Genomic DNA, 14770 nt, shown 5'->3' with positions numbered 1-14770 from the left:
TGGGTGGAGGGAACTGTGTTGGGGCTTGGAAGGTGCCCGGTGTCAGGGAGCTGCTCCGGAGGGTGGGGCACCCCCCCTTAAAGGGACAACCAGAATAGTCAGGGCTATCCTGTCCACTCTCCAGGATGGGCAACTCTCCTGGCCCATCAGACTATTAAAGACAGCAAGACGAGAGTTCCAGGGACTTGTCCAAGGGCACAAGGCTGCAAGGTAGCCCCAGGAAGCCAAAGTCCCCAGCCAGTCTCCAGCAGGGGAGCAGGCAGGGTTAATCTTCCGCTCAAGGTGGCCAGGAGGTCCTTTGGAGAAGGGAGTCTGGGATAGCATCCTTCGGCAGGCCCAGATGGGCCAGTACCGGCTGGAGAGGCCTGTCCTTGGCCTCTGCCTCCCAAGCATGGAACCCTCTTTGCCCTTAAGAGGGGTGCAGAAGTTACTGAAACCCAGGGCCCACGGGCCGGCGGGTAGGGCGGAGCCCAGAGTCCGGCCGCGCGGTGGCAGGAGCCGGCTTACCTGCTTCCCGCCACCGGGCTGGGGCGGGGCCGGGGGCGGGGCCGCCACACAACCTGTGGACGGCCAGGCGGCCGCCCGCCCGACCTTCGCGGGGACCGGCCGGGGGCCTGCGGGGGGCCCGGAAGCCGGGTGCGAGCGAGAAAGCAAACTTGGAGAGAGGAGTGACCTGGGGGCCGGGGGCGGAGTCGCGCGCGGAGGAGGAGGGAGCGAGCGGCCGCCGGAGCGCGGCTGGCCCAGGAAGCGGAGAGCGCCGCCCACCCATCCGGGGCGAGAGCGGCGCAGCGGGCGCAGGCAGGCTGGGCCGGGGGCTGCCGGGCCCTCGCCCCCCACCGTGACCCCGCAGCCCCCAGCCCGCGCCCAAGATGATGAAGAGGCAGCTGCATCGCATGCGGCAGCTGGCCCAGACGGGCAGCTTGGGACGGTGAGTGTCAGCCCGCGCCCTCCCAGCCCCGCGCTCACCCGCGTCGGACCCTAGGGGACGTGGAGGGGTGGAGGAGGCTGGGGACGGCTGGACAGCCACCCTCTGACTGGCCAGAGGCCTGCCCTCTTTCCTCCGCCTCTGAATGCCACCCCCACCTCCCGGCCAGAGCAGGAGGGGCAAGGCCCTTTGGGGAAGGGGGAAGGGCCCCCACCCCTCTGCCTGCAGGGAGGATCAAGGATGCTGGGTCTTCTCGGCCTCCATGAACCCCTTGAGCGAACGGCCCTCCCTGGCCTCACTTGTCCCCTCTGTACAATGGGGACAGCTAACATCTCTGGTTGTCTGGTGTGAGGGACTATCAGGGCCCCAGACCTTGGGGGAGGAGAGGAGACTAAGTCCCGGTGTGGTGGGAGGAGGGGCCTGCCTTGTCCTGCATTGTGCCTCTCCCCCCACCCCACCCCCAGCCCGGAGGCCTCCAGCTTCTCTATCTTGCTTCTGCTTTTCCCAGCCTCAGGTGGAAACATCCCCTGGTCTCTCCGTTCTCACCCCCCGGGCCCCAAAGCCGATGTAGTGGAGGCCAGAAGTTTGGGGAGCTCCCAGGGCCTATCTTCTCTCCTCTTCCCCCTGTGTTGGGAGTTTCCCATTCTCTGGCCCCGGGGGAGGGGACAAGCTCACATAGGCGTCCATGCAGTGGGAGACCAGAGCCAGGGCAGTCAGGCCCCCTTGCTCTGAGCCTCAGTGTCCCCATGTGTCCCTGAGCAGGGGTCCAGGGCCTGCACAGCACGCCAGTCCAGAGTTCTGTGTGACTGATGGCCCAGGAGTCTGAGCTCGCACACTTCCCATTCTTGGGGCCGGCCGGGCCTCCTCTCCCCAGGGTCAGCACAAGAGAGGCTGGGGTGGCTTCCCAGCCCCACCGCCTTGGGTTTCATCCACCGTCTCTCGGGACACAGCCCTGGGTGGAGGAGGAAGAAGCCATGTATCCTATTCCCGCCCCCACGGAATGTGCTCCGACTGGGATGAGGCAGGCAGGCCACCCAGGGTGGGCCCCAGCGAGGAGGGGCACTGGAATCCACTGGGGTCCAGGTGCCCTATTGAGGGGGCAAGGGGAGGCAGGGGGTTTCCTAACCAGGGCTGCCTCAGCAGAAGCTCCTCCCTCCCCCACAGCACCCCGGAGACTGCCGAGTTCCTGGGGGAGGACCTGCAGCAGGTACGTGCCTGGGCCGGCCTCGGGTGGCAAGGCAGGCCCGTGCAGGCTGTCAGCAGAGGCCCGGGCCAGGACGCCATTTGGGGGGCCGGGTTGAGTCATGCCCCAAGCTGTTGGCTGTGGGGTCTCCAGGAGGAGGGAAGAGAAAGGTGGTTCCTGCTCTGGGAAAGAAGGGGACAGTGGGGGGTGGGGGACAACAATCTCCCATGATCCCTAAACTCTGAGCCCCACCCCCCACTCCCAGGTGGAGCAGCGGCTGGAGCCGGCCAAGCGGGCAGCCCACAATGTCCACAAACGGCTGCAGGCCTGTCTGCAGGGCCAGAGCGGGGCGGACATGGACAAGCGGGTGGTGAGTGGGGGTCCCAGGGAGTTGGGGCCCGGACAGGCCACCTCTGCCCGGTGGGGGAGTGAGGTCAGGGCTGGGGTCTCCCTGCTAGTCTGAGCCTCTGGCACACCAAGGGGGTGGAGCCTGCACCATCGCAAGCGCCCCTCTGGTACCCCACTGATGAGGCTCTTCCCCATCCCATTCTTGACCCTGGCCCCCTCTGCACTGATCCCCTGAGCCAAGGCCAGGCCTCTGACCGCGCCTGAACTTCTTTGTCCGGTCAGCCCCCAGAGCAGAGCAGAGCAGGCTCTGAACTAAGGCAGTACTTGAGGGCTTCCTGAAGGAAGTGGCATTTGAGCTGATATTAATACTCACTGGTATTAATCAACAGCGAGCCTTTGTAACTGATGACTGCTAGTCTGTTGTTAAGCTCTGTTAGCACGTTGCCTCACTTCACGCTGACGACACCCCTGGGAGGAGGCTGCCTTTATTAGCACTTTGTACAGATGAGGAAATGGACACAGAGAGGTAGAGTCTTAAGGTCACACAGCGAGTCAGTGGCAGAACTGCGATTTGATCCCTGCTCTTTCTGACTCAAGCTGGTGCTCTTGGTAACTCTAGGTGGGAGGGTTTTGAGCTCAGCAGTGACCGATCTGTGCCACCCATGCCCTGGGGCAGGGGAAGAGCCCCACTCCCAGGGTGCTCTAGAGCCTCCTTTCTCCTTCCAACTGTGTGACCTTGGGCCAGCTCCATGCCCCCTGTTAGTTTTCTGGTGTGAGAGTACTTGGTCATTCCTTGAGGCCCAGTTGATTGGTTTCTGGGAGGGGAAAAGGGCACCTCAGATGGGGTGGGGTGGGGGGACATGGTCACAGGGAGGTGCCCCTCTGCCATGACCGGTCATCCTTCTGTCTCCACTCCCACCTAAGACTCTGGCCCTCCTGGCTTCCCTCCTCCCCTGTCCATACCCAGTGCCTCAGTGGGGTGCCGTGTGCTTGGGTGGGGTGGAGGGAGGCTCCGCAGGTCGGCACATGCTCAAAGCCAGACCCTGCCCTTCCTGCAGAAGAAGCTTCCTCTCATGGCTCTGTCCACCACGATGGCCGAGAGCTTCAAGGAGCTGGACCCTGATTCCAGCATGGGGTGAGCACAGACAGGGCCCCAGCCCTCACCCAAAGATGCCAAGGGGGGGGGGAATCTGGGCTGGGAGGGGGTTCAGGTGAGGAAGGGCATCCCCGTGGAAGGATAACCAGGCTGAGGGTAGTGACTGCGCTGGGGGACAGTGTCCAGATCAGTGAGGGTGGCCAGGCCTCGGAGGGTGTTTGGCTGAGAGAAGATGAAGGAGAGCTAGAAGGGGCAGGGGGTGATGGGGAGGAAGGAGGCCCCACCAAGTGCTTCCAGATGGGGGTGAGGAGCTGTGGGGGCTGGGCCCACCGGTGCTGTGTCCACAGGAAGGCCTTAGAGATGAGCTGTGCCATTCAGAACCAGCTGGCCCGCATCCTGGCAGAGTTTGAGATGGCTCTGGAGAGGGACGTCCTGCAGCCCCTCAGCAGGCTGAGTGAGGTGACCCTCCGCACTCCCCCCAGCCCTGCCCCCCCCCAGCATCCCCAGCCCACTGACCCCACCTCCCTCCCCGTGCCTACCCCCAGGAGGAGCTTCCAGCCATCCTCAAGCACAAGAAAAGCCTGCAGAAGCTGGTATCCGACTGGAACACCCTCAAGAGCAGGTGGGAGCCAGAGCCCCTGGGTGGGGTGCACACCTAGGCCAGCCCACGGATGTGGCCGCAGAACCCACACTCAGAGGACATGGCAGGGCCCACTGGGTACAGTGTGTGCACACGTGTACACATCTAGTCTCTGTGAACATGTGTGTGCACGTGCTCATGCCAGCTGAGGGTGACCCCAAATCCTAGGAGAGCCAGAAATGATCCTCCAAGATCCCGGGACGGCAGGAGGGCACCCACCCTACGCCCCGCCCCCGCACTGTGCTGCTGGCTGGCTGTGATGACCAAGCCCACCACCAGGGGGAGGCCCTGAGCACTCATGCCCGGCCCCGCCCCCCACCCGTGGGGCCTGGCTGAGACTCCGGGCAAGTGGCGCTCTGAGATGTTCATCCATAAATCCCAGAATCCTGGGTGGTCAGGCATACGGAGGGGACACATGGCTCTGGACAGGCAGTGGGGGGAGACACTGACCACCCCACCTTGATGTCGTCGCCAGGCTCACTCAGGCAGCTAAGAATTCAGGCGGCGGTCAGGGCCTGGGGGGTGGCGCCAGCGGTTACAGCCACACCGCCACGGCCACCAAGGTGGAGACGCTGAAGGAGGAGGAGGAGGAGCTGAAGAGGAAGGTGGAGCAGTGCAAGGTTAGGGGGCGCTGCTGCTGTTCCCCGGATGTGAGCCTGGGGGCAAGGGCGGGTCCCGTTCCACAGAAGAGGAAGCTGAAGCACAGAGAGGTGGTGTGCCTCACCCAAGGCCACACAGCGGGGAAGCGGGAGAGGCAGGATTTGAATCCAGGCAGTCAGCCTCTGGGCTCGTAGCCTCTTTTGTCTACGCCACACACGTGACTCCTGGAAGGCAGGGACCCGGGCTTGTCACCCCGGTCTTGGCAGGGTTGGCAGGGTTTGCTGAGTGAGTGGAGGAATGAATGGTAAATGACCTAAGCCACCGTGCTAAGGGCGTGAGGCGCAGAGATGAGGCTAGAAGCTGTGAAAAGGCCCTCAAGAGTTCCAGAGAGAGAACTGACCGGGGCCCTCCACGTAGAGCTTGGACAAGTCGCTAACCCCAGTGGGTCTCAGCTTCCCCTCCGGTCCCCAGCCTCACCGGTGTGAGCCCTCCCCTTTCTGTCTCCAAGGACGAGTACTTGGCCGACCTGTACCACTTCGCCACCAAGGAGGACACATACGCCAACTACTTCATCCACGTGAGTCCCAAGACGGGGCTGCAGCTGCTGGAACTCAGGCGTGGACACCAGGGGCCACTGGGACGCCCTTCCAGATGGGGGAGGGAGAGGTGTGTTCTTATGGACTCCGGGGAGGCCCAGCTTCGCTCACTCCCCCTGGGGGTGCCCCCTTGTCTCCACAGCTCATGGAGATCCAGGCTGACTACCACCGCAAGTCTCTGAGCTCACTGGACACAGCCCTGGCTGAGCTGAGGGAGAACCACAGCCAAACAGGTGGGGACAGAGGCAGGGCCTGGCCCCACCTCCCCGACCCCAGCCCTGCTTCGGGCATGTGAAGAAGCTTCCACTCCATCCTGAAAGGCCGTAAGGAGCCATGGATGATTTCTGAGCGGATGAGTTCTGATTAGATTGTGACAGAGAGGTCATCTGCGTAGAGGATGGAGTGAAGAGGGCAGGACTGGAGTCAGGAGACCTTTAGGAAGCAGAAGGGAGGGGACGGTGGCCTGGACTGGGGTGGAAACGGTGGAGGTGGGTGGATTCGGGAGAGATGTTGGATGATTTCAGGGTGTGTGGCATGGATGACTGGGTGGGAGGTGGTACCATTGGACAAAGCAGTAGCCCTCGCGGATGTCTGGGGGCACCCTGGCTGCCCTGGCCTGGCTGCCAGGAATGGGAGGACCCTGGGCCGCTGATCTGTCTCGTCCCTGCAGACCCCTCCCCCTCGATGACGGCCACCCCCTTCTTCAGGGTGTATGGGGTGTCACTGGGAACCCACCTGCAAGATCTGGGTCGGGACATCGCCCTGCCCATTGAGGCCTGCGTCATGATGCTGCTTTCTGAGGGCATGAAGGAAGAGGTGGGGCCCACGGGGGCAGGTCGGGCAGGAGCCCTGGGGCCCTCCCTCTGTCCACAGCTCCCACAGGCTGCCCCATGCTGGTGCTGTAATCCCACCATTAGAGCCCAGGTCCCCAGGAGGCCATGGCCTCCTGTTGCCAAACTGATACCACCTCCCAATTAGGGGTGCTCGTGAGGCAGCCATTCTGCTGTAAAGCCTTTACGTACTTGCTCCATTTAGTTATCCCAAAAGCCCTTGCACGGAGCCTTCACTGGCTCCCTTTTACAAGGAGGGAGACGGAGGCCATGAGGAAAATGTGCCCAGCGGCACACGAGAGGATGGCAGTGAAGCCTGGGACCCCGGTGCGGTCCCCGCTGCGGGCGGCCCACACCCATTCTGTGCATCAGGCAGTCTCTAGTCCCTCAGCTCCTTTCCTGAGGACACACCCTGAGGACCTACTCAAAGACCAGCTGAGGCTTCTTGACAGCGCTGCTGGGCCTCCTCTCTCCCCCTCCCACTCCTAACCAGACAGCTGTCTCCCCACCACTTTCCCAGCTCCTCCCAGATGTCCCACTTGGTGCCAAATCCTAGGCCTTGAGAGTGAGGGCAGCCGTGCACCCCGCGGCCCCCGCGCTGCCCCCCAGAGTGGCGTTAACACGAGCCCTGTGAGGGCCGGGCGCCCACCCCGAGCGAGCCAGGGCCTCCCAGCCGGGGCTTCCTCCCCTGCCCACCCCTCCGTGACCCCCCTGCCCATCTCCTCTCGTACCCCAGGGCCTCTTCCGTCTGGCCGCGGGAGCCTCGGTGCTGAAGCGCCTCAAGCAGACCATGGCCTCGGACCCCCGCAGCCTGCAGGAGTTCTGCTCCGACCCCCACGCCGTGGCAGGTGCCGGCTCCCAGGAGCCCCGGGAGGAGGGCCTTCCCCCCGCCACCCCCCGGAATCCCTTCCCTGCAGCTGCCTGGAATGCTCCCATGATAGTTTGGCTGAAGGCCTGGTAATCGACACCTCAGGGGACATAGGGGTCCGTAAAGGGGGGTCCATGATGAACCCCCTGTGGTGAACATATGACTTCCTGGGAACAAGTCCGCTAGACTTCATCATTTTCTCAGGCCCAGGGCCAAAGAAATGATCAGACCGGGACATGTTAGTGTGAATGAGGGCCTCTCGTTCCTAACAGACGGAGAGCTCTGGGCACCGGGGTGGAGATGGGGGCTTCCAGGACTGTGTCTGAGATACTCCCCCCACCCCCCACCACCACTGCAGGTGCCCTCAAGTCCTATCTGCGGGAGCTGCCAGAGCCCCTTATGACCTTTGACCTCTATGATGACTGGATGAGGGCAGCCAGGTAAGGTGGGGGGGGCTGCTGGGAGGGCAGGACTGCAGGGGTGGGGCCCTGGGGTCCTGGACTGGCTCACCAGGTCTCTCCCCCTGTCCAGCCTGAAGGAGCCAGGGGCCCGGCTGGAGGCCCTCCAACAGGTGTGCAGCCGCCTGCCCCAGGAAAACCTGGACAACCTCAGGTGAGCCTGAGCCCGCCCCCTCGTCCTAGGTGAGATTGTCGAAAACACAGCTAAGATGTACTAGTCATCTTTTTCATACTAGACACTGAGCTAAACACACACCTAGAACGTTCGAAGCCACACCACCTGGCTTGAAATTCCCGCCTCTGCCGCTGTGTGGCCCTGGGCAGGTGATTTGACCTCTCTGTGCCTCAGTGCCCTCACGGGGAAAACACAGAGCGAGGCAGTCCCTACCCCGCAGGGCAGGGAGGGAGATTCTCAGCTTAGCTCAGTGCCTGACCCCTGCGTGGCACTCGGGCAGGTCAGCTAATGTAACTGTTTAAATTTTTAGGGGCGTCTGAGTGACTCAGTCAGTTAAGCATCTGCCTTTGGCTCAGGTCATGATCCCAGGGTTCTGGGATCGAGTCCCGCATTGGGCTCCTTGCTCAGCAGGGAGCCTGCTTCTCCCTCTGCCTCTACCGCTCCCCCTGCTTGTGGCTCTCTCTTTCTCTCTCTCTCTCTGACAAATAAATAAATAAAATCTTCTTAAAAAAATTTTTTTTATTATTCATCCTGAGGGGGACCTTTGCCACTCTTTGGAAACCCCAGGCTGAGAAATTCTCAGGCCTCAGGGGCTTCAGTGGGCATTCGCGGCCCTGCCCCTGACCAAGGCCACCTTCTGCCCCCCCAGGTACCTGATGAAGTTCCTGGCGCGCCTGGCCGAGGAGCAGGAGGTGAATAAGATGACACCCAGTAACATCGCCATCGTCCTGGGGCCCAACCTGCTGTGGCCGCCCGAGAAGGAAGGGTGAGGGGCTGCACGCTGGGGGAAGGGGGCGGTGCCCACCCCCACCGTCTGCTGCTTATTTTTCCCCTGGGCCTCAGCTTCCCCATCCTTGCAGTGGGTTGAGCCGCTCCTAATCTCAAGGCTGCCGTGAGGAGGAGCCCAGAGGGAACACGTTCCCCACAGGGCTTTAGAGCTGGGCGTCCTGGACGATGGTGGTAGTGGGGTGCTTGGAGGGCCGGGAGCCCAGAGATCTGGTTCTAGCTCCACCCCCTCGGCCTTCCAGAAATGCCTTCGCGAGTCACTCTCTGGACCTCCATTTCTTCGTCTGTAAATTGGAGAGAAATGATACAAACTTGGAGGATTTTTGCTTTGGGAGTGAGATGAGATAATGAATGGAGAGATGGATTATAAGCCGTGAAGTGCCGTGTGTGGTGTGGGAGGGGCCGTTATAATGCACCTGGCCACAGGTGCAGGAAGATTTCATTCATTTGCTGAGGACGATTGCTCGTCGAGGCTCCCTAGATCCAAGAGCTGTGAGGGAAAGGGAGCCATCCTGCCGGGTGCCCCGTTGTGGGTGAAGCAGGGGAGCGTTGGGCGTGTGAGTGACACGTTGGCCACCCACTGGTAGTCTGTGAGCTGCCTTTCATTTTAAAGATCTTATTTAGTTATTTGAGAGAGAGCATGTGTGAGAGACAGAGAGAGAGAGCATGAGCGGTGGGGAGGGGGAGCGGGAGCAGCAGAGGGAGAGGGAGAAGCAGACTCCCCCCGAGCAGGGATCCTGACCCGGGCTGAAGGCAGACACTTCGCCGACTGAGCCACCCAGGCGCCCTTCTGTGAGCCTTCCGAGAATAGGCACTTGATGTGTTTGGGCCAGAGAGAGAGTTGGGTCACAAATGACGAAATGGACAGCTCATTACTGTTGCCTTTTTTCCCAGGGACCAGGCCCAGCTGGACGCGGCATCCGTGTCCTCCATCCAGGTGGTGGGCGTGGTGGAGGCCCTGATACAGAATGCCGACACCCTCTTTCCTGGAGGTAGAGCTCCCGCCTTGGTGTTTTAAGATTTTATTTATTTATCTGAGGGAGAGAGCAGAGTAGGGTGTAGGGGCAGAGGGAGACGGGGATGCGGCTCCCTGCTGAGCACGGAGCCCGATGCAGGACTCGATCCCGGGACCCTGAGATCATGGCCTAAGCCAAAGGCAAACACTTCACTAACTGACCCACTCAGGCTCCCCGAAGGGCCTGCCTTTGTGAAGGTGCCTCTTTGGCCCTCACCTGCCCAGCTCGGTGCACTCCGGACTCAGCTTCGGTCCCTGGCAGCCCCACAAACTCACTACGAGACCTGGAGCAAATTGCTTCTCTAAGCCTCAGTGTCTCATCTGTAAAATGGGGATGATCCTGCCTGCCTTGCGGAATTGTTGTGAGGCCCCCGTGGGAGCGGGAAGGTGAAACGTGGTCCACATAACGTAGGGGAAAGGCAAAGGGGTCCTGACCCTGGATGAGGATCTGGGACTTAAGACCTGCTTCCTTCTGTCTGCAGATGTCAACTTCAACGTGTCAGGCCTGTTCTCAGCCCCTGGCCCCCAGGACAAGGTCAGCAACAGGCCAGCTGCTGAGGAACTTCCAGCAGTTACTGTGGCCGCCTCAGCTCCGGCCCCAGCGCCGGCCCAGGCTCCAGCGCCAGCCCAGGCTCCAGCACCAGCCCAGGCCCCAGCCTCGGCCTCAGCAGCTACCAAGGAAAGGTAAGGACTGACAGATATGAATGACCCCCATCTTTGCGCCAAAACATCTGGCCTGAGGAACCATCTCAGGGCTTCCAGCGGCATTTTAGGAAATGGGATTATTGTATTTTCATCCCAAATACCAGGTTTCCCCATTTGGAGGGGGTGAGGCGGAGACTCAGCAGCCAGATTTCTCAGGCGTGGGGGATGGGTGGTCCTAAAAAGGAAGTAAACCACTGAAGGTGTTACCGATAGAGATGTTAAAGGATTTAAGTCCCCCGGTTAGCTCTCTCTAAAAGACCAACCCTAAAGGCCCTGTTGGCAACCCTCGGGACCCCTCTTACTCTTGAGAGCTTTTTCTGTATCTTCACTTAATAAACTTCTATCACTTTACTCACAGAATAAAAAAAAGAAAGCAGAAAGAAGGGATATTCCTGTGAGCCTCCGATGCGTTCCCTCGTTCGGTGTATGGCTGTTTGCTGAGCACCTGCTGTGTGCCGGGCACTGTTTCAGGCCCTGGGGACTTAGGGAACAAGGGAGCTGGTCAGCTGGAATTTGTAAATACCTTCCAGTCTTCTCTTTGATCCTTTACATCTGGAAGGGCTCCGTGGCACCAGGGAGGTACCATGGCTCCATACCAAGCAGACCCTGCTTGTTATCACACCACCGGGGCCCAAACCATGACTTTCCGCGGACGAGCAAGACAGACAAACGCGGCCCTTAGCGCTTGCTTTCCTGGGGCGGGGGAGAGAGAGTCACCAAGCATACCGCCAGATGGATACTGTCAGGCCGGGCAGTGACACGTGCCCTCGTAGGAGAGGAGAGCAGGTTAGGGGGCCGGACTGGGCGGCTGCCAGAGCGTGGGGATCCCTAAGGAGGAGCCAGCTGAGCAGAGAGCTGGAGGAAGCCAGGAGTGAGCCACGGCCTCCCCTTCTGCTTCTCATCCGCTGTCTGGCTTCTAGTGGCTAGAACATCAAGTGAAGATCAGATGGAGGTTAAAAGCCCAGGCCCTGCTTTCTACCTGCCCTCGTGGCCCATGGAAATCCGCAGACACTGTCACAGTATCACACAGAAGCCAGGGGGTTCAGTGGACACAAACCCTGGCCAGTGCCAGAAGCATCTCCTGGGGAGATGGGGGCAGCCTGGGGATAGATCCCAGGCCCAGCCTCAAGGTGGCGGGGGGACAAGTCCTGGGAGAACCCCAACCTGGCCTGTTGGCTGGGAGTCTCTCCAGGATGCCAGGAGACTTCGTGGGAGGTGGCCAAGCCTGACCCTGACCCTCTCCTCCCTTCACAGGACAGAGTCCGAGGCGCCCCCCAGACCAGCCTCCCCCAAGGTCAGCAGGAGTCCCTCGGAGGCAGCCACTCCAGCGGAGGACATGACTCGGAGGAGTAAGTTGGCAGGGGGAGGGAGAAGGGGGAAGAAGGTGGGTAGGGAGAGGGCCCGTGTTTTCAGACAACTGGCGAGGTCAGGAATCCAGGTGGCCAAGAGCCCAGGTTTGCTGCCTCGCACTCTGGGTTCACATTCCAGCTCTGTGACCTTGGGCAGGTGACTTCAGCATGTCTGCCCCTCTCCTCTGCGTGATAGAACGACAACCACACCTGCTCTGTAGGGCTGTTTGTTAGACGGTGCTGCCTGACTCATACCTGGCACACAGAAAATGCTCCGTGAAGCTTAGCCGTCACGCGGGGTGGGGGCTGTGGAGTCCAGTCCCTCAAGAAGAGGGGAGGGGAGTAAAGAGGAGGGGAGGTGGTGGTGGTGTTGAGAAGAAAGTCGGGGCTCCTCTGTGCCCCTTTGGTGCACGCATCTGTTGACTTGACCTAAAGCCAAGCAGATGAGGAAGCCCAGGGGTTCAGATGGGGAGTCACTGCCAGGGACCAGGACACTTGGGAGGGTCCAGCCAGCCCATGAGGCACTGGCGTTTTCTACCTGGGGGTACAGTGTAGAGCCAGGAGCCTCTGGACCAGCAGGAGCTGACGAGTCACAGAGGGACCGTCCTGCAGGATGGGGCGTGTGCCTCGTGTCAGCCCTGGGAGGTCCGGGCTTTCATCCCATCTCACCAGTGAGGAAACTGAGGCCCCAGGGGGCATGTGATTTGCCCAAAACCCACAGTGGGTGGAGGCAAGGCTAGAACCAGAGTCCAGGCCCCTCAGCCACCTCTTGAGGTTGGAACTGTGCAGTGGGATCTCTGAAAACTAGGGTGGGGGGCTTCTGGTGGGTTCCTGAGAGGTGAGCAAGACCCGAGAGTCAGGGGGGGACAGCTAGCATTTCTTCGTTCAACAAATACGCATTGAACCCCCACTCCGTGCCCCCAACACTGTGCTAGCCAAGCCCACATAGGATGGCCTCACGTCGTTTACCTTCGTGTCAGGGAGTCAAGCAAAATAAAAACGGACATGCTCATTTCAGAGGGCAGCAAGTCCTATGAAGAAGATACAACAGGAGAGTATGACAGTACCTAGAACAGGGCAGGGGAAGGGGTTCTCTAGCTGGGGGGGTGAGGCCCATGGAGAGAGGCCTAAGTGATGAAGAGCCAACCGTGAAACAATGTTCCTGGCAGAAGCAATGGCAGATGCAAAGGTCTTGTGGTGGCGTGGAGCCTGGTCGGTTTGCCACGGGCAATGTGGGTGCCTAACTGCCCCTGTCCTTCCTCCACAGCCAAGCGCCCAGCGCCAGCCCGGCCCACCATGCCGCCCCCCCAGGTCTCCAGCATGCGCTCCTCCCCTCCGGCCCCACTCCCGCCCCCTGGCTCTAGCAGCCCTGCGACCCCCCAGGCTCTACCCCGCCGTCTGGTTGGCAGCAACCTCCGGGCCCCCACGGTGCCACCCCCATTGCCCCCCAATCCTCCCCAGCCCGCCCGGCGCCAGAGCCGGCGTTCACCAGCATCCCCCAGCCCGGCCTCCCCAGGGCCGGCCTCCCCCAGCCCGGTGGCTCTGAGCATTCCTGCGCAGGTGGACCTGGGAGCAGCCACAGAGGAGGGAGGGGCCCCTGAGGCTGTGGGCAGGGCCTCCACTCCCCCAGCCATCCCCCCTCAACCCCGGCCCAGGAGCCTTGCCTCAGAGACCGACTGAGCGGGCCTGCTCCTCGGCAACCACCCCTCAGCATCTCCTCCCTCCCACCTGTCCCCCCAGGACACGGCCCTCACCCTTCCCCGGGGTGGGGGCCTCCAGCCTTTGTCTACAAGTGCCTCGGTGCCCGCTGGGTCGGCCCCCACGGCAAGGAGGACTCGGGACAGTCCTCCACTTCCAGACCTTTTTCTTCTGCAGCCACCCTGGGCTTGGGGGCCCCTCACCCCACTCCCAGCTCTCTGGCAGGGTCCCCAGGGAGCCGCCGGAAGGAAGGAGGGGCTTGCCTGCTCCTACAGGACTGTTATTTTTCTCTTGCCAATGTATTGTTTTGTAAGGCTGGTAAATAAATTATTTTGGACAAAACTGGAGCCGCTGGCCCAATGATAGCTGTTTTTTTCTTTCTGCCCTCGAAATAAAGAAGCCACTTGTATGAAGGGGACGATCTCCCTCTTTGCCTCCTTTCTTTCTTCCTGTCTGAAGTAAAAAGAGCCAGCATTTTTAGCGCTTACTCTGTTCTATTCAATGTGCTTTTTCATAGAATCCTCTCCGGGGGGAAGTAAATCCCATTACCTTTGACTGGTTGAGGGGAGACTGAGGCTCAGAAAGCGACAGTGAGGCATGGACTTGGAATCGGGACCCAGGTCTCACTGATTCCAGAGCCTGGGCCTGTCCCTCACAGCCTGAGCAATTCACTTCTTACTGTTCCAGTTTCCTCATCCAGGAAATGGTACAGCAGTCTCCACCCCAGAAGTGTTCTGAGGATTACGGGAGACATTCCTGTGAAGACCAAAGCACCACCCTCGCACACAGAAGTGCCCTCTGAGCGCTGGCCGCTGTGGATGTCAGGTCCGCCAACTCCTGGTGTCCTCAGAGCAGGCAGGAGAGGCTCCCTCAAGGGGCAGGGCTGGATCTGTCTGCCAAACCACGGCAACTGCTCCATGCTGGACCCTGGGCCAGGCCCTCAGCTCGGCCCTACACACCCAGGGAGCTCCTGGGAAAAGACAGGCAGGACAGCTGACAACAGAATCAAGCATAATGGCACTGGGAGCCCATATCAAACCAGTTAGGGGCTGACCGGCTAACCCAGACTGTGTGTGGAGAGCACAGGAAGTCTTCGTGGAGGAGGTGATTCAAAGAGGAGTCTTTTAGGAGTTGACCAGGTGAAAAAGGGAAGAAGGAAGAACATTCCAAGCTAAGGAGACCACCTGAGACAGAAACAGAAGGCCAGGGTGTTGGGGAGCAGAAAGTATGTGAGCCTCAGAGAGGGGGACAGGGTGGCTTTTCCCAGGTCTTTAGCACCTTCCCAGCGGTCAGCAGACAACTTGGAATTGTGACACTTGCCTCCCCAGGTAGGGACCGAGGCAGCCAAGTCACCCCATCGCTGCCCTGGGCAACTGGCTACTGCTGCTCGGGCTCCTTCCGTCCCCAGGGTGCTTAGTTCACTGGCTGCCTCCAGCAGCCTGGTGACCCAGTGCCTCTCCACCTGGCTTTGGGTAATTAAAAAACAAAACCCCCAAAT

General features: G+C 60.9%; 1 protein-coding gene across 4 annotated transcripts; it reads left to right on the top strand.

The window, feature by feature from the left end:
* The first annotated feature begins 688 nt into the window (after positions 1-688).
* SH3BP1 (SH3 domain binding protein 1) lies at positions 689-13670 on the top strand. 4 transcript variants are annotated; one of them, XM_048218180.2, is made up of 19 exons: positions 690-928; positions 2090-2132; positions 2374-2478; positions 3515-3591; positions 3900-4011; positions 4098-4174; positions 4668-4812; positions 5301-5369; positions 5531-5621; positions 6059-6204; positions 6955-7066; positions 7445-7526; positions 7618-7698; positions 8369-8485; positions 9400-9497; positions 10003-10204; positions 11480-11574; positions 12422-12429; positions 13507-13670. In XM_048218180.2, exons 1-19 carry the CDS (start codon positions 870-872, stop codon positions 13633-13635), a joined length of 1848 nt encoding a protein of 615 aa, XP_048074137.1. In that variant the 5' UTR covers positions 690-869; the 3' UTR covers positions 13636-13670. The 4 variants fall into 4 exon arrangements, with proteins under 4 accessions (XP_026335464.1, XP_048074137.1, XP_057172378.1 ...); XM_026479679.4 differs by lacking the exon at positions 12422-12429 and having other exon boundaries at positions 689-928; positions 12842-13614; XM_057316395.1 differs by lacking the exon at positions 12422-12429 and having other exon boundaries at positions 691-928; positions 13498-13614.
* Positions 13671-14770: the final 1100 nt, after the last annotated feature.

The sequence above is a fragment of the Ursus arctos genome, unplaced genomic scaffold (genome assembly GCF_023065955.2).
Source record: "Ursus arctos isolate Adak ecotype North America unplaced genomic scaffold, UrsArc2.0 scaffold_21, whole genome shotgun sequence".
Taxonomy (NCBI): Eukaryota; Metazoa; Chordata; class Mammalia; order Carnivora; family Ursidae; genus Ursus; species Ursus arctos.
Note: the sequence above shows the minus strand (reverse complement) of the source record. Positions and strands in the feature narration are given on the sequence as shown.